General features: G+C 44.5%; 1 protein-coding gene across 1 annotated transcript in view; it reads right to left on the bottom strand.

Moving 5' to 3' along the window:
* Positions 1–25,919, bottom strand: part of LOC142578976 (QRFP-like peptide receptor) — an 813,496-nt gene that overhangs the window by 638,333 nt on the left and 149,244 nt on the right. The window contains exon 2 of the mRNA XM_075688743.1: positions 6,546–6,739. Coding sequence (XP_075544858.1) covers positions 6,546–6,739 — 194 coding nt within the window. The remainder of the gene's footprint in view (positions 1–6,545; positions 6,740–25,919) is intronic.

Genomic DNA, 25,919 nt, shown 5'->3' with positions numbered 1-25,919 from the left:
TATCTATCTCGTAACGGGACCATCGCCAAGTATACGATTTAGTTTGAAGTTCAGTTTAGCATGTGACACACGGTCAAAAGCCTTCGAGTAATCGAGGAAAATTATATCAGTTTGACTTACATCGTCGACTCGCTGTGCGAGGTTACGAAAAATTTCTCCAAGTTCAGCAGCAGTGGACAATCCGGCTCTGAAGCCATGCTGGTTGTGATGAATGATATTGTTAGTCTCGGTGTGTTCTCTGAGAAATTTTGATAAGATATGCTAAAGAATTTTGCAACAGGTACAAGTAAGAGACATAGGTCGGTAATTAGAAGGGGACGTTACGTCACCTGATCTGAGAATGGGGACTATTTTTGCTACTTTCCATTCAGCTGGTAGGCAGCTGCCCTGAAATGACTTGGAAAATATGTAGAGATAGTCACTAATTGGTTCAGCACGACGCCTAAGAAAGCCGTTCGGAAATACATCAAGACCACAACTCATTTTGTCATCAAGGTTCAACAACAAAGAAAGAATCCCAAGTACACTTATGGCCGGAGCGCCTAAAAGTGGTATTGATTCTTTACTATTGCATTTTAATATTCGTAAAACATTGTTGTCGGCAGTGAAAATCGACTGGAAGTAACTGTTCCAGGAGTCAGCTTGCTGTTTTCCGTGTGTAGGTGAACTTGCAGTAAAATTCTTTCTGTTGATATATCTCCACAACTTGTGCGGTGAATCTTTAATGGAGTTGTTGAGCGTAGTGCCACAAAATAGTTTTTTGGCGTCAAGTACTTTCTTCTGTAACTGTTTTGTTAGCGAACTTCTGTTCCCCATTAGTTCTAAGTTTGTACGATGTCTGTTTCTTTTCTTTAAGCTTTCACTTTTTCGTTTCACGTGCATTATTTCTCGGGTAATCTGCGGTTTGTGCTTTGTTGTGGCCTTCCTTATCAAAGGGACAAAAGTTGCGATGCAGTGCATTACATGGTCTTTAAAATGCGCCCACAAAGTGTTTACAGCAGTGCTACTTTGGACGTACAAGTAATGAAAACCATTGAATTCATGCATAAGGTAATGTCATAACAGCTGCATCATATGCTCTGTTGAATGCGTGCACATATTTCGTCGGGCCCGCTGTCGATACATGTTCGACAAGTATAGCGTACCTAGTGCCATTTTATGGTGAGAAATTCTCTCTGACACTTCCACTTTACAGACGTCTGCTTCAAAGTGGTTACTAACAAAGACGAAATCCAGTACAGAATTTGATGTTCCTTGCACATGAGTAGGCTCATTAACAATTTGTACAAATTGCAAAGTAAACAGTATATGAAACATAGACTGCTTGTTGCTGCCGCTGAACACAAAGTATCCCAATCCACAATTAGTTTTGTACAGTGCCTTCAAAGTTAAACTTTCTCTCGGTGTGCTGCTTCACGTGCGCATGCAATAGTGCTCTCTCTTTTCCTTCATTCTCTATTTTGACCTAATTTATCCCCTTTTTCCGGTGCAAGGTTTAGCGAACCGGACGTGCCCCTTTCTTTCTTTCTTTCTTTCTTTCTTTCTTTCTTTCTTTCTTTCGACACTGTTGGGTCATTTTTTTTTTACCCTCTGCGTTTGCGTTTAACAGGCGCTGAAGATGTCAGACCTTATAATATGCAGGGCTTGCTACTTTAGATAAGGTCAGGTACACAAATGAGGCTTGTACGGTTTCTTTGTGTTCCTTTGAGGACACACTGTACACGGAGCGGTACTGTCACACAGTGCATAACTACTTAAAATTCAGTGACAAACTTGAGAATTGGTGTGTTTAAAGAATTACATCTGCGTGGGAACTTGAAAACTGTCTCATTCTGAAGCAAGTTATAATATCTAACTTTGTCGTACAGTGCGGCTGATTTCGGCATGCCGAGGAAGGGAATGTCTGCTCGACGACTCACACAAGGGTGACATATTGCTCCGTCACGTAGTCGTATTTTTGTTTCGCCAGGCAAGAACGACAGTGGTGCAGTTGTTTTCCACTACAGCCAATTTTCAAGCTGACGCACAACGTGCGACAAGTCGAATTACGTAAAGTCGTGTCGGTGGCGACGTTCCTGCCTCAGTACGCAAAATGGGTCACACTGGGCGACAAATATGTGGATGCATATCTTGTAAGTGCATCCTTGTCGAAAAATCAAAGTGTACGCGCATTAGAATATGACTGTCCAAGTAGACCAATATAAACGTATACTGCAAACGCAAAAATTAAAAGTTTGTAACGTTAAGCTTGCCCGTTATCTGTGACTGTGGGTACAGCGCGAAGTAGACAGGACGCACAGAATCAGACACACACAGCGCTATGTCTGTCTACTGTTCGTCCTGTCTACTTCACACCATACCCACAGGCAGAAACGAAAACGTATGTATTTAATGAATTTCAGTTAAATAACATTCTGATTATAATTTTTCGCGCCCATTATGCCCGCCAAGGACATAGCCTAAAGCACCCATGCAAGCCGCATTTGGGTAGCTGGCGTAAGGTTTAATGTAAAATGAATGCGAATATAACTTTGAACGTACAGCTTATAGTTAGCGCACGCGAAGTTGGTGGCAGGCCAATTCCGTAACAGCAATGGTGAAGCGTTAACTCTATGCTAAAACTTTGCATTATGAAATCCGCTGGAGGATTTTTAAACGACTCAATAACTTTAAGCGCCTACACATCATTGAGATGACGTTTTGCAGAACGAGGTGCGTAGTCTCTATAGTTGGAAGAGAACGTTTATATTATTGATAAGGAGTTTACAAATATACCTAGTAATTTCTATAAGCATTGTATAAATCAGTAATGAGTACGGCAATAGCGTTGTGGCTTATCAGGGAAAATAATATACCTGTAGAATTTTGAGTGGTCTCAACCCCACTAACATGGTTTATTCCTTCGACAATGGCCACTGCGGTGTGCTTCCATCGGTGAGTAGTCGCGGTCTTCGGGAGGATGATCCCCGTTCGTTACGAAGGAAGCCCAGCGTCGACGGAGTTTCTTGATTTAATTGTCACAGGCGGTCGTCTAAGTTTCGTCTATTTCTTGTTCAGAAGCCGCTGCATGTGGGACTCCACTTGGCATTATATCGATTACTGGTGGTTTCGGTTGTTGGTACGCAGAAGCGTTGAGAGTCGTTGACTTTTTGCTTGGCGCGAGCTGCACGATTTAGGAGTCACAGCAATATCTGAACTGTGTTTAACCATTGAGCACTCGCCTTTTTTTCCCGCGGACTGTTTTCACAGAGTGTTTCCCACAAAGTCTTTTGCTCGCTCGCTGGCAAGGTGTCCGGGCAAGGTGCCTTATGTGTGCCATCTACGCTTGAACAGTAATATGCGTCATGGTGAGATAATCTCGCGCGAATGCGATAGCTCCCGCCGTTGATGCCCTTCGTACTTGTCTAGGCCTGCCTATTACCCGATTTTTCTATAACCTCATACGAACATATTAGTTTAAATTCCTATAAAAGACAGATACGTTGCCACAAATAACTTATGGTATTATTAAATATCAGAGCTAAGGGGTATAAGGGTTTTCTTCAATAGCGTAGGCGCGGAGTTCTCGATAACTTCTGTCCTCTCATGTGAGACGCACACTCTATGCCGACTGAAGTAACCAGGTAGCCAAAGAGTCAAATGAAAGTTTTAGGCTGCCAGGTTTTCCATCATCGTTTATTTTTTCGCTTTGTGTTGTAGAAGTGAAAATCGACACCATCGACAGAGCTTGCTTCAATGTTAAAAACAAACGTACAAACTCTGTTGTCAGCGCGGGCCCTTTCCGCAATAATAGGCCTGTTACGCTCGAGTTTTAAACACACCATGCTGCAGCTTTGTGGCGAGCAACGAAAGTGGCTGGGTACAGCAAAAGTCTCAGCTCTCCATATTGAGTTAGCTGTCAACGGGCAGTACAGTCGATTTTGCTTGCGGTTTTTGTGCGTTCAAGCTTCATTTCTTACTTTATTCGGGTGTTCAGTTACCGGAAAGGGCACCCACGTTGGCGATAATAATAATAATATTTGGGGTTTTACGTGCCAAAACCACTTTCTGATTATGAGGCACGCCGTAGTGGAGGACTCCGGAAATTTTTGACCACCTGGGGTTCTTTAACGTGCACCTAAATCTAAGCACACGGGTGTTTTCGCATTTCGCCCCCATCGAAATGCGGCCGCCGTGGCCGGGATTCGATCCCGCGACCTCGTGCTCAGCAGCCCAACACCATAGCCACTGAGCAACCACGGCGGGTACCCACGTTGGCGAATGGTAGCCTGTGTTTCATCTAGTCGAGAGTGCACCCGGTTTTTATCTTAATCAAGCAGAAGAAAAAAAAAACTGGAGCAATAATGTAGTCGAGTTTTTAAAATCGCTGGTGGTTGCGTATTTTACCTAAGGAATGCTACGCACAGCAATTTACACGATTGGGGAAAATTTATGATTGTGAAGAGACCCGCGTGATGGAGCCAAAACTCATAGCGCCATAAACTTCTACAGATCACGCTGCTTAAAGGACAGGCGTAATAAAATTGACTGACGTGGTACAGATAGTCAGCTAAAGCCAGCAGTTATGAGAATGTAGATAAAAAAAAACGAGTGTTCCAACATCCGTTGTTACATTATACGCTACTGTAAGCAAATGAACGACAAACCGACCAATACAACTGCGATGGCATCATTCTCTTTCTATAAGCTATCTCCAGGCACGTGAACGCAAAGACTACAGAAACTCAATTACGCGACTACCGGTTGTCACTGTTGGGAAATTTGCGTTTTCCGCATAAACGTCTCTAGACAGTCTAACGGCAGCCATCGTCAAAACGCGCCAGAACCGGTCAGAATCAGTCACGGCGCTAACGTTAGCAGATTATTTCTCTCTACTAATTAACTTCATATCAGTCGATTACATCATTGTTCTCGCGCTTCTGAGTTGATGCTCGTTACCGGACAGACACACGTTTCAACAGCCTGTCGCTATAGCTTCACAAGGTGTGGCTTTAGCAGTATAAGCTCAAACGGGGTAGCGCGGCGAGACTGCGTCTATACCACTTCACGCGTGCGCAGCTCATACGTATTCGACACAGCACTTGCCTTCTTTCGCGACAGAGTGCGTACTACAAAGTCTGCCATGCACGAAAGTCTCCAAAATTCCTACAGCTGGGACGAGCAGATTTAAATTGGTGCCTTGCATTAACCAGCAGGGTCTCGCGTTTTGCGCTGTAGTAGCGAAATTGATAAAGGCGGCATGGAGACCGCTGTTGTGGGGACCGACGTTTACGCAGCGGCGTCTGGGCAGCGGAACAGGGGCTGTATTCGCAGAACTTGTCATTCGAAAGTGCCTCTCACCATTGGCCCCGCGCAATCGCTAGCATCATAATTAGCTGGAAATAATTCTCACGAATAATTCTAGCATAACAACATTTTCTGAATACGGTAGCGGTAGCGGACACGATGCGCAGCCATTTTACTTCAGGGCGGCATCGTGCTTAACGTTGTCTTGCAAGAAAGTGAACCTGCTGTCAACGGTGGTTAGTCGAGAAAACACTCTAATCAACGTAACACTTATACAATCACATATATTCAAACATATTCCACTTGCTTTCAATGTGACAGTTCCATAAAAGGCTTACTTTTGTTGATGTAGCCTTTAAAATTGACATAAATTTGCTGAAGCATCAAAGCCACCGTGTCGTGGCTTTAGTGGCCAACCAATGCTGAAACATCCAAGAACCAAGTCGTAATACACATACTTCATGACGAGTGGAGAAAACAGTTTTCTGCAGGAAATTTAGCGATTTCGCGTACGTAAATTCACCGCTCATTTTGAGACATATGTATCCACCTTCTTACCTGATTGGGCATCGGCGGGCTAGAATGTAGGAGCTCAAACGCTCCTCGCTACGCGCGTGGCATTGGACAGGCCTTGCCTGGACATATCGAGCTAAAGCAAACGTGCAGGCGCGCGTCTGTTATCGTCCACAATGTCGTGCGATTTTCGTGCACCCCCCCCCCCCCTTGCCAGGCGGTGTGACCGTGTTTTAGTTGCACTTAAACTGCCGTAGCGCCTCCTGGCCAGCGCTGGTTGCACATAGAGACGTGTGTAGAGAATCTGAGCGCATGCACCGGTTTTTACTAGATGTACGGCCCCTAATTATTAGACAGCTTTAGCGGAGCGTTCATGGTCCGCTCCACTCAGACCGGTATATCCTAACAGTTTGCGCATGGCCGCTACGCAGTGGCTTCAGTGCGCATGCTCACAACACTCATGCTGGTAGCGGAAGGTAGAAGGCTGCCCTTGCTCCACCACAGCACCGATTAGCCGGAGTGCGAGGGTGCGCCCCCTTAGCTTTTTTTATCCTTTTGCATCCAACATGACAGCGCGTCGATCGCGTCTATGGGGTGTGTGCTTATCGGACACACGAAATGAACGCTGTCCTCTGCAGCCTCCTGAGCCCGTTAAATGTGAGCGGAGGGCAAGCGACGCTCGGCTAAAACTTTATATTACGTCAGAATCTAACAGCATACCATAAGAATCTCGCATGTATACTCACAGAGACAGTGTACAGACGGGAGAAGACGATCAAAGGCACGGAGATAGCGGCGGAGGTGATCCAGATGACACCGATAACGGCACTGGTGCGCTGCTTGGTCACGCGCACGTGCGCCTGCAGTGGGAACATGATGGCGATGAAGCGGTCGCACGAGATGGCCGACAGCGTCAGCACGCTGCACGTCAGGCAGGTCACTGCGAACGAAGGGTAGAGAAAAAGAGGGGAACAGAAAAAAAAAGTGTGTCAACACCTCCATCGCCTATGTGTTTCCCCGCAAAACCCCAATTTTGGCGTTCGTATTGGCTACGGTACTTTTGAAGAGGCCCCTCGATGCCTTCTTCAGAAAAACACGGCAAAGGAAGTAAGAACGGAACAGAAAAAGAAAACACTCCAGAGGGTAAGCAGTAAGCTGCAGCAATCGGTATTGCGTGCAATATTGGAGTGAGAACAAGAACCACACAAGAGCACTTCGAGCAAAGAAGACTAGAAGCGCAGCGCTGGCAACATTATTTGATCGTTCCGTCTGCTTTTCGGATCCAGAAAACTTAAATCAGGAAGACACTCGTGAGAAAGCTGCGCAATCTGCGGCACTACATAAAGCGTAGTATCTAAATTTTACCCCGGTGTTCGTGATGGCGGCACTTTTCTTCGCTGACATTTAAATCATTATGTAAATGACTAAGAACAACCGCCAGCTCGCTCCGCCTGATGACTTCATGCTCGGTGTGGCTATATATTATGTCTGGGTAAGTGCCTTTGCTCACGCTGAAGCGTTCTTCGCAAGTTTTCTGCATACAGTTTATACTATAAACGTCTCATACGACGTAAAGCACCACGCTAAAGGCACGACGCGAGTTTTTGCTTGCAGACGCTTGTCGGGGGCTTAATTGTGTCACTGACGGTAGCGCCATCTACCATCGTTATCAAAATGTAGTGTACTGATGCGTGCTGAAGCTTGGAACATTTGCGTGAATCGGCGCGACTTATTGGCAGCAATGCAAGGCTATAATGAGCCACGGCATATAAAGGAAGCCTAACTCAAAAGGTTGGAGCATTGCATTCATGGCTACAATGTGCGAGTGCACAAACCGAAGCCTCAACTTTCCGTTCCTATGGCATAGTTATTCGTACCAGACCAATGCGTTGTCAAGAATCAAGATGATACTTTGCCGTACGGTAAGCTCGCTGTGCGCAAGCAATTCCGTCACCGTTCATCTTAGTAAACAGCACACAAGTCCTGTGATATTTATCGAGTTTTTTTTAACTACATGGGCGTTTACCAGTTTCATACCTGATATTTATCCTCTGAGATGGGAGTTCAGATGACAGTGTTTTAGCCATTCACAAGCTTCTCGATCATTTTGTACATTGCATGCTTTTTTCTTGTTATATGTTCTCCTTCATTTAGTCGCCGCTTCTTCTTTTTTTTTTTTTTTGACAAGGTAAACTTGGTATGCGTTATTGCCCCTCACGTGCATTCCATCAACTCTTAAATTACCTTTGACCATGGTGTCAGTTTCCTTATTATCTCCCAGTTACCCCTGTGCTTATATTATTGCAAGTTCACTGTACGATACAAATGTTCAGTCGGTGAAAAACACGCAATAACCGTAATGCTCGGTCCGAAACATGCAACTATACTGCGTCTAGTCTTGAATATGTCCTGTTCCACATAAAAAATACAAATAGGTGTAAGCATGCAATGGTTTTTCAAACGTAATCTGCGTGCATATTTTATTCTACGCCTCGTACTGGGGCTCTCAAAATGTATGTTTCTGCTAAGGGTGCCAGCGTGAGAAGGGTGCCAGCGTGAGAAAATACAGACAATTGAAAGGCTCGATATCACACGAACGTTAATAGTAACCAGATTGAACAAAAAATTGTGTTTAAAAAGCTAACTAAGAAAAACAAGTACAACAAAGGCTGAAAGAAAAACACAAGAATCGAAGAAATAAAACGTTAAATTAGGATACCCTTGCATGATATATATATATATATATATATATATATATATATCATGAATGTCAAATTGCAGCTGAGCTTACCAGCTCACCTGTGCAGTCGTCAGTAGATGTAATTAAGGCACGTCACTACACGAAACACAAAATAGAAGAAAAGAACTGTACAAAGCACAGAAATAAATTAAGCCCCTATATATATGTACATGTCAACGACAGCACTACCGTAAATACCGAAATGACCTGGAGCAAATTGAAAGCACACTTGATGGTTGTCTAGGGATGAAGCATAGTTTTCTTTGATGTTCCTGTAAATGCAGTGTCCTTGTGGGAAGGCCTAGTCCTCTATGGTCGCGCACAGCCAGCTCTATGTTTCAACCTTTGAAGGTCAGTCCTTCGCTTTCGACGAGCTCCATACCGACCAACAACTAATTGTTTACGTCCCCATGATGGTCACAAAACGAATACAATGGTGTTCCGCCTCCTCTTGGAAGTTTTTGAGAGACAGATTTGTCCGGCGAGTTGTAACGTTCATGCAGTGCTTGCTAACAGCTACTGACCGCTTGATGAAGTAAGAATGGGCTTGGTAGAGCGGAGGAATCCTATACCTGTTCTGTCTGATAGCATTGTTCAGCTCCTATAGAAGCGTTAGTGGTAGGTGACGTTCTTACGCTGCATGGAAACCCGGGGAGCATTTAGCCCTGACGAGTTAAAACGAGACGCTCGGGCGGAGCAATGGCTGGCATGCCTTTGATAGGCTAGATCCGCCTGTACCATCTTCCTCCTCCCTGAAGTTACATGTGCGAGTAAACAATTAATACCGTATAATATTGTGTTGCAGTTGGCGTCTAAGAGGCTCTTCTCGAGTGAAAGTCCCATCGGCCCGAGCAAGCACTCGCCCAGGACAGTCGAGCAGTCGTAATGCTTGCTTGATTATAATATCGGTAACGTTTGCTGACATGATGCTTAGGGAGGTGAAATTCCGACATAGTACCTTCATCAGTCGTTGTACCATCAGTTTAACACGAATGTAGAGAAATCTTGCTGAAGACCCATTTGAATAAATGTTATGTATTTAGCTTCCAAGGTACGCGTACAGAAAGAGAGAGAGAGATGCAAATGAGAGAAAGGCAGGGAGGTTAACCAGAGTTAAAACCTCCGGTTTGCTACCCTGCACTAGTGGAAGGGAAAGGGGAAGTAAAGACGGAGAGAAGAGCGGGGACAAAAAGAAACTTAAGCGACCACAATGAGCCTTCTCCACTGGAATCATTATTACGTCGCAAAGACGTGAGAAACCTTGCCAGCGATAATTGAGTCAAGGTGCTGATTGTTCTTTGTGCAGAAGCTCTAGCAGCTTCGTTTTGGCATGGTGAAAGGTTATCATTCATTACGCTTGCAACAGCCACTCCATTTTCTCAAGTATTGGTCAGCGCCAGCTATATCTGTGTGAATGTACTATATGTTGCTGGTTCCCTAATGCATACGCAAAGGACACCACTTTCTGAAGTTGCATTGTGCTGCTCCATGTGCGCCAGACCACAGCTTCAGCGATAGATAAATGAGTTGTTGGCGCTTTCATAAATTAAAACTGCAGCCAGGGTGTCGAGCAGTCTCAGCAAATTTGTCGTTTTCCGTGCCGTAATCAGAACGCTTCATTTTGCGCTCAATTTTATTGAATTTCCTTTGGATTTCTAGTGGATTCCGAATGTCTTTTATTAAATTGCGAAATCGCTTTATGAAAAAGGCCCCAGCAGGACATAAAAGAACATTATGACTTAAAAGGGCCTTCAACCACCTCTCGGAGATGGTGAAAAAAACAGTCTACTGGTAGCGTACGCTGCTACGAACATCCCAGTGAAGTTTTTCAGGAGCGCGTGGATCTCGCAAGCTCAGCGTGAAGTCAGCGTTCTCTCAAACGCTCTCATTTCAACAGAACTCACTCTTTTCTGGTCGCTTTATTTCGTAAGATTAGCCCCGAGAACAACCTACAGAGGAGCTGTGAAGGCCACTCGGATGACGTCAGGGCGATGACTCGCGCCTGCCGTCTGCTGCAGTTCGGGCGATATCCGGGCGCCTTCTGCAGTGTTTCCGTTTGTTCCCTATGCTGATACACTTATAACGGTCCTCTAAAATACATTTCTACGATGTCTTCGTTCCTCAAAATTTATTGAAAGAGCTTATTATTGCGATATCATTTATATGAACTTTCCAGGCGCATTTCTGCCGACGCCGTCACCGTGAGATTCCCTATAAAGTACAAGGGCGATAAAAATGGTCGCCGCGCGCCGTATGCTGTATGCGCGAGCGAAAGTGTGCGAACGTGCGAAGGGTGAGCCGGCAATCGCGGCTCGATCTCGCGCACGCAAGAGAGGAAGGTGAAGAGGAAACGCGCCGTCTCCTGTCGCGCTCAAGGCTCCGGGAGCAGGGCAAGGAGGAAGGCGCTTTCCACTCTGGGTGGCCCGGGCGGCCGTGCGCGCCCACCTGGGTTGCTGAATTCTGAATGTAATCTGCGACAGGGACAGAGTCCATAGCGCGCTGTGCTTTCGCGGCTTAGTTCGCATTGGGCACGAGACGCAGCACGGAGGTGAATTCGCTCGCTGCTGCTGCCGCGCTTCCTCCAGCGTTTTGACAGCAATTTTCTGCGGTTATCGAATGAGGTGTGTTCATGTTGGCTTGAGCGGGCGTGACACCATGCTTCTGAGTTTAGTTGGTATGCTTATGTTTGCAAGTTTATACGGCCGATAAAACTGTTATTCTTCGTATAGCGGTCCACTAACATGATATTGCAATCGATGCTTCGCCTTTCGGGCAAAATTGTGACTTTTTTCCTAGACGTTACAATGAGGGCCGACAGAGTTCAGTCCAGAGCTGTGTGGGTTTTTCATGCGGATTTCTACGCTGTACAGTTGTAGTTGATGTGGACAATAAAAGGTATAACCGCGAAAACATAGGATATAACGATCCAGATAAGCGACCATACTTGCCGTGGTAGAACAAGCATGCAACAAACGCTGGCTATGTATGACTTCTACAACATTTACCTTAATTTTAATCCCCTAAAGCTTGTTTTCTCACGACGAGTAGTTGATGGTACAAATACCGAATGTCGGCATTTATTCCCAGAAACGTTCGGCAGTAGCACGAGGTCTAAACAATACTACACTCTAGATTCTGCCGGTGCCGTTTGCGTTTTGAACTGCTGCTCAAAATTAGTCCGTCCTTCACCGGTTAATCTCAAGCGGCGCTAATTTAAACTAAAGCTAATCGAGGCTTTAAGCAGTTTGCCGCTCAGGAATATGCATGGACCAATATTTATTCCCCTTTCAGTGCTACACGCTCTACTCAGTTTAGAAATTTAGAGGTGCTTGATGCTTGGCGAACCGTTATAAGGGACCTGCTTGGCGAAACTGACACAGCTGTTCGACGCAACTTTTTGGCGAAATGTGCCTTTTAGACCTTATGGCTGCAGTCAGCAAGAAGCCGAAGCTGCACTCATTAGTAGTATGGGACACATCCAAGGAGGTCAAAAATCAAGTAAATTCTTATGAGGCTTGCGTACAGTGCCTTATTGTTCATTAAGCGGATATATGAGGAGTCTTTTATGGAAGGGCGAGGCGAAGTGTTCTCACCTCGTATAATTAAACACCAGTGTGGTTCAAGACATCGTCATGCAGATGGCAGTTATATTTTTCTCTTCGAGACAGCCTAAGCTGCAGTCTAGTGCCTTGAGAATACCAGAGGAATTCTGATTGCCACTGTTAACAACTACTTCATACAGTTTCAATTCGATGTTTAGTGAACCGATGGGTTTCCCGTATAATGCGTGCCTCGCAAGAACACCATAAAGAAAGTCGGTTACTTCCATTAATGGTGGCGTCTGCCATATTGCTGATAAAGGCCGCCGCTGGCCACTATTAAACATTCAATCGATTGGAATGGCTTCGCTTATGATCTTAAACACGAAAATTTTCTTTCGAGTGATTGCTATACCACACATGACCCGCAATCTTGTTAACAGCCATAAACAATGCTTTCTCTGGGTGGCCGTTTCGGAGAACGGTGAAAGTAGTAGTAATTTTTTTCGTTCAAAATGCGCACCTCTTTCTTTTACGCATTGCTACAGTGCCCACATTAAAGTACAACAACTAACCAGAGCAATATGAAGGTTGAGGAAAGCTTCGCAGGCAGTATTCTATTCTCACATACTGATTTATATGTGAAGTTGACACCAGATACCGAAACTGCTATTCCGTAAAAAACAAGATGAGTGCCATAACTATAGGTACTAAAGACATGTTATGTTTGACGCGAAGCATCATACAAAGTTTTCCACGCTGAATTCGCAGACATTATTTTACGAAACAATTGTGGACTGACACGGCGCACCGCTGCATTGCAAAAGCAGTAGACCCCTGCAACTCTATGTAGCTTACAATATTCTAGCAGGAAATGCTCACGACTAACGCAGCTTCGAAAAAAGAAACTTGAGTTTAAGGGTGACAGTAGAAAGCAGCCAAACTGTCCTTCAGGAAGTGCGGCTGGCGCACCCAATACTACCAGCATGCACGAAGTGAACGAGCGCGAGCGGCAGCCTGAGCAGGTGACGTTCTGGCTCTGACGTCACTCACGAGGGGGCACTACTCCAACTTCTGGCAACTTCAAACTTTTCTGCCAGGACACAGTGAGTGTGACCACCCGTTCCAAAGGGGAGGGACACTACGATCATCATCATCATCATCATCATCATCATCATCATCATCATCACCACCACCACCATCAGCTGCTGCTGCTGCTGCTGCTAATAGCAGACTCCGATGTGCGGTTGCTATTCGCCGATAGCTGATAACAATCAATAAGGGTTTGGATTAAGCCCCCTCAATAAAGCTAAAGGTAGCGACATTCCTTCTTGCCCGGCCTCTACTTCTCCTGGCGTCCTCACTGCTCGCTCTTTCTCTCGGCGCTCACCTTCGCAGTTTGGCCGTTCCTTCCGGGACCGCCCATCGAGTTGCACGAGGTGAGACATACAAAATGGTTGAGTGTTTGCGCATAGATTTTTGGCGTATTCGAGGTTTGTCTGTAGTGTGCTGTACTACAAGCGATGATGGAACGGTATGAAACTGGCAGAAGCAGATGATTTTTGCGCTTCGGTGAGTAACTCCGCACTTATTTTGCCGCTTCGGGTTGGCTGCCTGCTACCAGTAGGAATATTTTTATGGTTAGTTTGGAGGACAGATTCCTTTTAGTGTAGAGTACTAGCACAAAAATCAGAACTCTTTGTTTCAACACTAATGTCAACGTGATGTAGACAATGTTCATGTACCTGCCAACAGCTTTGAGTGTTATGTCATCTACGACTAGTGTACCTGCAGGCAAAAACCCTGTCGCGGCTTGCACATATCAAGCCGCTTCGCAAGTTATTTCTATTGCATTAATCAGATTATTTATTTCGCTTTCTGAAAACACTCGTCTGCGTGAAAGGGCTGCGATGAAGTCAAGGTTTCGCCGGTACACACGAAAGGCGATGCGTTTGCGTGTGTGCAGCACTATGCTGGTTCAAGAACTCGGATGTGTTTGCGCTGCTCGAAGTGCGTACGTGTGTACTTGCGTGTAACCAATCGACTGCCGTGTTTAGAGTCCCTCGTGCAGCTACATAACTTAATCATCTTAGTACCACGATGACCAAAGGCAAGACGCGACATATTCGCCTGAATAACGCGAGCGTCATGCAGAAACGTGCGCGATCAACGCGAAGCATCTCAACTATTCTCGTTGTTTCGCCATGACGCTGGCATCGCTTTATGCAATGAAATTGGTCCTACGCTTCTATGACAACTGGTGCCCTTGGCTCTCAAGCGCAAACGCCACAGTGAAACCTGTACTTAATTCGTAAACAAAGCGCAAGAAAAGACGAAAGTTACACATAGAAATGGTTTCCATCAATGAGCACTTTCCCCGTTTTCTTTGCGCACTTCCAAGTCAATATGAGCCAGCAAACGCGTGCACCACTTTATTCTGCCCAGACGGGGAAGAGGTGAAAGCCTAATCACAATAGGCAAAATCATTTACACTTGGCAATGAACAGCTTGTCCTCTCAAAATATATTTGTAGCGCCTAATTAAAGCCTGCACTGGCAAAGTTACGCACTCTCAGTACTACAACAATAACGCGTGTTACGTTTCTAGCAGCACTGGCAAAGTTACGCACTCTCAGTACAACAATAACGCGTGTTACGTTTCTAGAACGATATATGACAGAGCACAGCCCACGCACTCCATAGCTTCATACACCTGTCGACGATAGTGCAGTCAGGAAAACAAATCTGAAAGAGCACCGAGAATAGCACCCATGCATAAGCTTACCCATGCCTTAGCTCCGTACCCCAACAAAGAAAAAAGCTCCGTTCGTACACATTTGCACCTCCAGTGCTCTTGAAATCAACCCCTAACATAATATAAAACAAACACTGTGTTCTGCAATGACGCGGTTAGCCACGAAACTTGATCAAAATATCCGGAATCACTTGCGAATGCCTCGCCGCGGAAACTCGACGGCCAACTGTCATGGTGGCGAGTGCTCCGAGAGGCGGAAAAGAATAAAAACTAGAGATAAGGGCGCGAAAAATACCACATGACGGCGCTCAACCAATTGGGAGACGCCGACCTTCTCTCCTGCCTCCTCGCATGCTCCTCGCGCGCAGCAGCGGCGGCGGCTAGATAAAATTATGTCGCTACCTTTGGTTTTATTCAGGGGGCTTATTTTGGATCAGTGCGCTTCTTTCGACTCTTACTGTGTATAGATTGACGCAGTTTAATAAACAGGCTGAAGTAAGCAAAAAATCTGGGTTCAAATTTCTCTGATAATCACGTACTTCCTGAAGAAGCCGACTATCCTTTGCTCACGCTCGGCCCTCCCCGCGTAGGAATTAAACTTTGGCCACCCTCCTTATCGGCGTAGTAGCCGTCGGGTCTCGGTAATTTAAACTTGTTTTGAGCACTCATCTAGCTTCGAACCACGCGAAACTTAAGGTCAGATCACACACGCGCTTACTAGCGCTTGCTCACTCCTGGCCTCGTCTTGCCTGCTTCTAGTCTCTGCCTGTGTCACTTTGCGCTACAATCCAAGAACACTCCCGGCTGCTCCTGGTTACCCTCACAAAAATGAGTTTAGACTGTCTATAGAATGTCTATAGACTTTTTATTGACGACCTTGTCTTTCTATAGATTTGGACTTTTGTTGATACAAAGTCTATAGGCTGTCTATAGACGAAAGTCGACAAAGTTTCTATTTCCTTTTGTCCATTGGCAGTCTATAGACGGTCTATATAAAGAAGTCGATAAGGTGTTCGTTTCTTTTCTGTCTACTTCCCCTCTATGGACTACCTATAGACGAAAGTAGATGCAGTCTCTAATTATTTTTGTCTATTATTTGTCTATGGACTTTCTGTAGACTAAAGTCAATAAGGTTTCTATTTCTTTTGCCTATTCGCAGTCTATAGAAAAAAGTCGATATGGTTTTTGTTTATTTTTTTGTTTACTTCCTCTCTATAGACTACCTATAGGCAAAAGTCGATAGAACTTCTATTTATTTTTCTTTATTATTTGTCCATAGACTTTCTATAGATGAAAGTCGATAAGATTTCTATTTATCTTTGTCTATTCGCAGTCTATAGATGGTCTATAGAAAATATTTGATAAAGTGTTTGTTTCTTTTTTGTCTACTTTCCCTCCATAGACTACCTATAGACGAAAGTCGATACAGTCTCTGCTTATTTTGTCCACTATTTGTCTATAGACTTTCTATAGACGGAAGTCGATAGGATTTCTAGTTCTTTTGTCTATTCGCACCCTATAGACGGTCTATAGAAAAAAGTTGATAAAGTGTTTGTTTCTTTTTTGTCTACTTTCCCTCTATAGACTACCTATAGACAAAAGTCGATACAGTCTCTACTTTTTTGTCCATTATTTGTCTATAGACTTCCTATAGACGAAAGTCGATAAGATTTCTAGTTCTTTTGTCTATTCGCAGTCTATAGACGGTCTATAGAAAAAAGTCGATAAGGTGTTTGTTTCTTTTTTGTCTACATGCCCTCTATGGACTACCTATTGACAAAAATTGATACAGTCTCTATTTATTGTTGTTCATTCTTTAGACTGTCTATAGACGAGAGTCGATAAGGTGTATATTTCTTCTTGTCTATTCCCACTCTACGTAGTTCTTCATTCACACACACACACACACACACACACACACACACACACACACACACACACACACACACACACACACACACACACACACACACACACACACACACACACACACACACACACACACACACACACACACGCACGCACGCACGCACACACACACACACACATGCTCGAGTCACATTGCGTGTAATGGCGGGCTACTTCACGATCTGAAAAACACTTCTATGAAGCACGTGTTCAGCAACAGAAAGCTGTATCGGCAGTTTCTACTGTTGCTCTACAATTTTATCATTGAGAATTTTCATCTAATTACAATAATTGAGAAAGAAATTAACACTATAGAATTATCTAATCAGGGGAATGCAAAAGAATCTGAGCATCTCCAAGCGATGACAACAGTACCTTGGTTCTCTCCAGCTACGTAGCATTTGCATATGGTAAAGTCTAGCTCAAATTAAGTGAAACACCCCGTATACTTTGCAATTCGAATTATTTTCCACGGTTTCTTATATCACCGCCGGTGAAGGGCATAGGGTTGGACGTCACCAAAGGTCATGTTAACTTGTGCGAATAGGCCGTATACCGATTGTGGTAAGGCGTGAGATGAAGTAGAAAACAGGCGATACTGTAAAATTCTTATTGCTTCAGGTTAAACACCGTCTGTAGATTGGCAATACACAAAAATCATTAATCTGAGCTGTACGCTGTAACCAAGCGCGTTTGATATAAGCCACTGAAGTTGATACTGTTGAGCTTGCTGTAGAGCCTATTTGTAGACTTTAGTATACACATAGTGTATACCTCCGCATTTGTTGACCACATGATATGATCTACGTAGTCGCTCTCGGCAATCAAAAGACAATCTTTACAGTTGTCATAGCATGACTTTTGCTGCAGTAGAATGAAGAAAGCAAAACACCGATCCAATTATGATAATAGATGTTATGAACGCCAACTTTAGCTACAAGTGTATTCCAAACGGGCATCAAGCTAACAGCACAGGGACTCGTAATGTTTGTAGATGACAACGAGGACTTTGTGAGTGTGCGATGAACCGATGTCGCGCATGTGGTGCACGCGTTGTGTGTCGTCCGATTCTCAGCTATTTTTCACTTTGTCCTCATATCTTGGCTGCATCACTAACATCGGGCGGTTTTTCGTTGACTGATATCCTGCACTATAAGCTCATCACAGTGTCTCATTCACATAAAATATATGCCAAATTATCTGAGCCCACCCAGTATTTCGCAGGCGGTATGCCTGCGCGGCCACGCATATGAGTACCTCATTGCTGTACTGATTGCTTTGACCTATCATCGGAACGGAAAATTTGCACTAACATACCTGCGGGCATCACATTTGGCGGTACGCTGGAAGAAATGCAACAAATGCGCTGTATTACTCATCGTCGCTGGCGATAATGCAAGCGCCTTAAGGGCCATATTACGGCTCTTATAAACAGCGCATTCATCTATGTGTACGTTCCAGTCTCATACGATAGGCCACAGCATTTGCAATACAACCTGCCAGCGCATTTCCTTCGTTCGCAAAAAAGATGAAAAATGGAAAAGAAAAGCAACCCGTTCCGGCACGCATGGCGTGCAGAGAGAAAGAGACAAAAAAGAAAGAAAGAAAAAGAAAAGGCGCACAGACTGCTCGGAGTGCGCGCTTTGGCTCGCGGAGCTTCTGCGCCTGCGCAATGAGCGCCATCTGTCCGTGTCAATTTGAATTCCAAGGAGTGCGCCAGGCACATAAACGCTGGTAGCGATGTGCGGTGTTTGCCTGAACGTTGGTGTCTGTGTATGCGTGTCTTCTTTGAGGCATTACACGTCAACTACACTGAACGGTAAGCTTTAGTAAAAATATTTTGCGTCAATAGCTCATGATTAGCTAAGCGCATTTCGTAGCGCGAACCGGCTGCATGTAGCGCAGGCGACTTGGGCATAGTTTCGGTTTCTGGTTTTCATGATTTGATAACGCGCTCTTGTTCTTACTTCTACTATATGGAATGTTTTACGGCAAGCGATCGCTCACGCTTGTTGATTTTAGCGTCATAGTTGATGTGCTTAACAAAGGAAGTACACCATGTTTTAACTTGATACTGAGCTGCCACTAAGCGGATTGTGTGTGCTGGGCAGCCAGTGTGGTAGATCTCATTTCGTGGCGCTCGATCCGGCCGCGATGAATGCTGCGCCGCATGTGTAGTGAAATTCTCGTGACACGCTTTACGTATATATCTCGAAATTGTGTAAGCATGAAGAATTTTCCAACAGACACGTATAGTTGAATAACTGCTAGCGTACTCGGATGAAAGGCCGTGTTTGCAGGGCATGCATCAGCAGTGTGTGCGCTGCCGTTTTCGTATAGTTTAACGTAGCAGTATTTTTAAAGTTCCTGGCAAACAATCTAAATAATTTTTGGAAGTTACCGCAAGCGAAACACGAGACTTGAACAAATATCCAGATTCACCCAATCTAAATATGTGCAACCACAAACGCTTTGGGAGCGTGACACCTGCGATAAGATCAGTCACTCGAAGCTTCGCAACTTAGCCGAAAAAATTAGAGAACAATAAATTATTCGCTCCGGGATGATCCTTTAGAGGTTTCAAACTGAAGGCATTGGGTTTGACGGTAGTTGGAAGATTTTTTTTTGTCTCTTTTATGAACAGTTTAGCAGCAGAAGTTATCCTTCGGGCTATGTGAAAAGCGTTAAGCACCTTTCGATGCTTCGGCGTTATGCAGTTTACGTGCTGTTAATCACTAGACAGCTGCTGGCGCTGATTCGCATTGTGCCAGTCGTGCATGGTATGAAGCCCTTGTCGTACGTAATAAGTGTTCCGGCTTTGATTACTGTTGCATTTAGTAGCGTCGTCTTGGACAGACTGTATATTATATGCGCTGTACAAAAGAAAAAAGAGCCAGATTATCCATTTGGTGGTTTTAGTAGATAACGCACAGATTATTCAATTAATTTAGTGGACATTGCACTTGTTCTACCCTTATCAACACGCCTAAGAGATCGTAACATGTTTTAGTTGATAAGTAACATTATCAATACGCCCCCATTCATGTGCACTCTACTGAAAGTGTGGCAAATGTATTCATCTCGAAGTATGAGAAAAGAGACATTGCAGACTGTTCTAAGCGGAAATAAATTGCAATTCTTAACGGGATTGTTCGAAACTGCAGTCACTATGCTGAGGATGTTCGTTCGGCACGGGCATATTGCATTAACACCTGGAAAATGTGCACAATCCAGCCAGGTATCTTTGTTTCAGCAATTATTATTATAGGAATGGTTTGGGATTGTCGCATTTCCTTTATTTTATAAGTACCACGTGTGTCACATGAACCTGTCTTGAAACGAAACCTACCGCTGCTGGCACCGGCGACCATTACGGTAGTCTAACTTCTCATCATACTGTAACATAACGAAACATCATAATGGTACTGATTCATATTGCTACGTAGTCTTTAGTCAGGGGTGATCAGAGTTAACTAGAATAAGTGATGAGAGCAAATTATATAGAAAACTACTACTGAACCGTAAAAATAACTGATTGAATAGTTTTCCCTCACATCGTTCTATTTGCTTTACATGTGTGTCTCTGTGTCCTTGTCTTCCGTGCTGTGCTCGTGTGGCCATCAATTCCGAAATTGCCCAAGCCCTTGTCAGCTTTATTAAACAAGGGATTCAATTCAGTTGAATCTAATACTGCATGTCAAGGGACTGACGTGTTATTCGTTTTATCTAAATATTATGGACTGGCAGTACTTGGCAAGTATTAAACCACAATATTTTTTTATTGCACTTAAGCTGCGGGCGTCATAGATTGCCAGAAGATTTTCATGAAGAAAGCCAGGGAAGGATTGGAAAAAGATCGGGGAATCTTAAAATGACCACATAGGTATGCTGTCTTTGCATATCTCATACAAAGTTGCCACAGAATCTCTCTGTTAAATATATTTTTGAAACGTTTTACCTCATAAAAAGTTGATGGAAACTGGTCCCATTTATTGAAAAAAAAATTAATGTCAAGCATACTGACATGGTATTTCTTGCTCAATTTGTGTTTTTTTTTGCGTTGACTAAAAGTCCTGAACCTCGAAACTCTAGCAAAATTTTTCATCCTTGAGAGCACCTTAAATAATTTAGTGTGATAGCATTCATTCGAACTATAGTATCAGTTGTGTTTCCTAGAAGGTGCATATCTGTCGTGCCATGTCACAAGGTTCTCGCGTGGTATTTCAGGGGCTCACGTGATATACCTAACTTGGATAGCTGTTAGCATGCCCAAGAGGCCTCATTACCTGCAAGAAACTAAGTGACTATATCAATACAATCAATCCATCTTCCTTGTGTTGAAGTTATGGCCAATGACCCATTCATTTGAGAATATGAGAAAGATTAAATGTGTATTAAGCAAAATACATTACAATCTTTTGCATGATACTCTGAACACTCCAGTCACTTGTTCTTAGCATATCCCTCTGCACGGGCATATTTAACTACCAGCCAAACAAAAATGTACAGACAGTCCAACTGGGTAACGTTTCAGCAATAAATATAGAGATCATTTGGGATAAGTACAACAATGCATCATATATGAACTTGTCATAAGAGTGAACATACTGTTGCTGGCCCGAGCAGCAGTTGTGACTGTTTAATTGTTCACCATACCATAAAATAAAACATATAATCGTACTGATTTGTATTGACAAGCAGCCATTAGTCATAGTTAAACCGCATTAGGTATTGACTTAGGTGGTTTCAGCAAATATATTAAAGTGCTTATTAAACATACAAAGAATACACACTTGTTATTTTTGCCTCACATTGCTGCATCTACTTATTTGCAGCATACACCTGCAGCACCTTTGGGACTAATGACACAAAGGTCAAGCCCAGCCTGGTGACCATGTTTTCCAAGGGGAAGTAGTGTAAATATTTATTCTCTTTCCATAATAGCATAAGACATGTATTTTAAGAAATTCATCTGTTATATCGTGCAATAAAAACAGTTAATTCATTGCCGGTGCATTTGTTTTCTTTTTTGCACTGCATGATTCAGCACTTCAATTCTTTCTGTTTATGCAACATATATGAGAGTACAGCTGGTTCAGGAGCATTAGCAATCTACTAAAGTTAATGCATAAGTGCAGATGAAAAGCAACAGGTTCACATGCATAAATACATTCAAATTTTTTTGCTGCCGCATGTAAACAAAAATGTAAACTAACTTGTAGATAGGAGACAGCTATGGACTTATGGCCTTATACACTCTTTGTAGACTTGTCTATAAATGTATAAATGTTTTTAGACTTGTCTGCAGAATGTCATAGAAAAAAGTCCATATGATTATATGGTTCTGTTTTGTAGACTGAAGTCTATAAAATGTCTATAGACATTTGCCTTTAGACATATTATAGACTTCAGTCTCCAAAAGTAGAACTGAATAACCTTATAGACTTTTGTCTATACACATTCTGCGGACATTTGTCTAAAACGTGAATTTTTATTAATCTATATACAGTCTATAGACTCAGACTTTTTATAGACTAGTCTGTGAAAAGTGTATGGCCATAAGTCTATAGACCAGTCTATAAGAATGGTCTATAGATAGTCTATAGACATTTGTCTATAGACATTCTACAGACTTCAGTCTACAAAAGTGGAACTATAAGCATATACATTTCTCTGTAGACATTCTGCAGAAAATTGTCTAGAAACATGAATTTTCTTTAATCTATGAGCAGTCTATCGACAGTCTACAGGAAGTCTATAGACTGTCCATAGACAATCTATAGAAAGTCTATAGACTCAGACTTTTTATAGACTAGTCTATAAAAATTGTATGGCCATTAGTCTATAGACTGTCTATAGACTAGTCTACAGAAATGTCTATAGACTTCATAGACGAATGTCTATAGACTGTCTAGACTTTCGTTAAAAATTTTCGTAAGGGTAGACGCTTTGGCAGGCTTCACTTCGTAATGAGGTATTGATAGCGCTTCAGTATGCGCAAGTTGGATGCGGCTACTATCCGTCGGTCAAGCTGGTGCAAGAAAAAGCCGGTCCCCTACTTGTAGCACAGCCAGCCAGGAAGAAATGAGCGCGAGCGCGCACTCTAGCCCTGTCGCGCACAAAGCAAACGCTGCAGTTGTATGTAGCTGCGGTATCCTGCATAGCATAGATACCGCGGCCGCCTTGGTGCCGCGACGAGTCCACAGGCCTCGCTGAGGACTACCGCGTTTGGTGCGCCGTAGGCGCCGAAATCTGAAATGGTAGCGTCTATGTCGACATTCAAAATAAAATTTGAACTGCGCGCCACGGTGACGTTCAGTAGGCGGAGCGTTGTGGGCACACTCCGACCCGCCGTAGCCTTTGCAGTGCAAGGTATCAAAGAAGGAGCTGAAGCACCGCGAACGCCATGTTTAATTTCCAATAACTACGCTTCTACTGAACGCATTGAAGAACTTTTTGCGGCAAAAATATTTCTCAAATAGTGTGATTTAACTTCAAATTAATTTCTCGACTTCGATAAGAAGTGGTTCAGGGCCCGTTTAAGACTGCAAAAGACGCAGTAACTCGTGGCTTTTATACAGACTTTGAGTAAGGAAGGCACCCAGTCATAAAATAAGCATCGATATATTGCTGAATGTTTAGAACTCAAAGGCACACCGAAGATTTTTTTTCAGGCTCCCTTAGCGATAAATTTATGCTGGTACATTGAGCACGTGTATCTTGAAATTGCACGAGAAGACAGGCACCTCATTTATTCGCCACTCCGCAGAAAGAGCGTATTTCTAAGTGGGATTAAACTAAATGGGCTCATAAGCCGAGCGCACGCGTCAGCTTTCGTTTTAAGCACACCACCTGGCGTGCGCCGTTGGTATACATTTGTTCAGCCTACGCCACTCTAGACGTATGTGTCTGCTTGCAGCAGCTAAATTGGATATGTCAACGGTGCGCGGGTTGTGCAAGTATGTAGAAGGCTTCGCACTGTTCTCGCGGCTAAATAGTCACTCTATTTACGAAGCGGACACGAATGGCTAACTTGACGTGCCCATTACTCTGCACTGCCTGCAGCGCTTTCAATCGCCAAGTACTCGGGCCGGCAGTCTAGACTCATCACCGTCTATTCGTTGCCACGAACAGAGGCCCTGCTTTGCCGCGGGCTTAACAATTCGTCGCGTGTTGAACGGTAACGAATTAAATAGAAGTGCACGCGGCAAGAAACGCGGTCCAGGCGTTAAATCGGCAGCTTAATCATTTTGCCTCGCGCACGTGTTTCGGTTCGAGCGAGTTTCATTAAGCAGCGCTTTTGATAGACGAGCCGGCTTCCTACATCAGTAACATTGCTGTGTCGACAAACAGCGCGCAACGACAAAGCTTGCACTGTTGACCAATGGTTACTGACCATGCACGGTCGGTCACAGTGCGAACGCTAGGCAAGGACCCAGCACGTTCTGACTGTGATTTCTCGGTGGCACCGTTTAGAGGGAGCCGAACACAACGTTTGCGGCGATGGACGTTCTGATGACGACACTTCTGCGAATGACAGGTCGCTAGGCTGACGGTTTCTTTTGAAATAACAGACTATTGGACCCATAGTTATGAGCACGGTGAAAAGAATGGGTCCGCCTGAGTGGCGTTTCCAGGCGTACGCGAAACTCATTGTGTCTTTCTGGCTGCCGGTTCTCGGCCTGCAGTGCCATTACAGCTGAAAAGCGACTGATTTCGTGGAATAATTTGCGATCATAGGGCGTTTTAGCACAGAAATGCCGTTTTGCCGTTTCGACCCGGCCAAGTGCCACGCGCACTTGCGCAATCAAGGAGCGAGGCTTGGGTGGGAGGAGGCGGTGATTGAAGGACATGTTGCAGACAGGTTAGTTTATCTGCTTGTCGGTCACTTCGGTGCACGAGTATCGGTATATTCATGAAAATATCGAGTCTGCGCCAATTGTACAACCGTGCACAATAGTATACGCACCACGGGAGCGCGTGCCAAACTGCATCGACACGTCATCTTCCGAAGAGGTGCCTGCTGTCGAGACTAGCGCTCGAGCGGCGGTGTGCATGCCCGTCTCATCATACCTACCGGCCTGTCATGTTGCTTTTCTTAACGAGCTACGCTGCTCGTTCAACAGGCCTGTGCCACTTGCCCAGCTACGGCGCATATGTGCACTGTTTCAGGGAGTGACTGCGGTAGAGGTATGGCTAGAACGTCCATCACGCATGATATTTATTACACCGAGGCTGTTTACCTCTGCTTCCTCCGCATGCATTTCTAGGGGCTCACCCTCGCCGACTTCCGTCCATATGAGCGACAGGAATGTGTGCGCCGGTCCCGGAGATTGTGCAATATCGGGCATGCGTTCCCAGGAGGTTAGCCTGGCCGGCTTACGGCCCTATGGGCGACAGGAATGTGTGCGCCGATCCCGGAGATAGTGCAATACCAGGCATGCGTTCCCAGGGGGTTAGCCTGGCCGGCTTACGGCCCTATGGGCGACAGGAATGTGTTCGCCGATCCCGGAGATAGTGCAATACCAGGCATACATTCCCAGGGGGCTAGCTTGGCCGGCTTACGGTCGTATCGGCACCCTGGCTGGCTTACGTCCGTATGCACTCTTAAACAAATGCATACCCCTTGGTTTGTATATATGCCACACAACGATAATCGTCATGTGTCTTGCTTGCGTTCCCTATCTTGAAAACGCTGCGCTCGCTACTTTCCTGTCGAGAATGCTCGATCATGCTGATAACGCGCAGTTGTTCGTGACTTGAAAGTACCGTGCTAGCAGTGTTAAAGAAAGGAAATGCGGGCAAGACCGATGACAATCATTGTTGTGTGGCAAGATACGACCCAAAGGGTGCAATTTTTCTTCAAAGTGTGGGCGACAGGAATGTGTGCGCCGATCCCGGAGATTAATACCGGGTATACGTTCCCAAAGGAGAGAGGGGGGCGGATGGGGGTACCCTGGCTTGCTTGCGTCTGTATCATGGCGCGCGGACAGGAATGTGTGCGTCGATCCCCTGCAATATCGGGCCGACCCGCGGCGGAGGTGAAGCAGGCTGCAAACACTCTGCCAACTTCCAAAAATAAGTCTGATATCTTGGGACCCAATCAAACCACATAAGTTCTGCATTGTAAGAGAAACATTATAATGTATCTATCTACATATATATACATACATACACAC

Source organism: Dermacentor variabilis, chromosome 1 (assembly GCF_050947875.1).
Source record: "Dermacentor variabilis isolate Ectoservices chromosome 1, ASM5094787v1, whole genome shotgun sequence".
Taxonomy (NCBI): domain Eukaryota; kingdom Metazoa; phylum Arthropoda; class Arachnida; order Ixodida; family Ixodidae; genus Dermacentor; species Dermacentor variabilis.
This window is presented reverse-complemented; position numbering and strand designations above follow the sequence as displayed.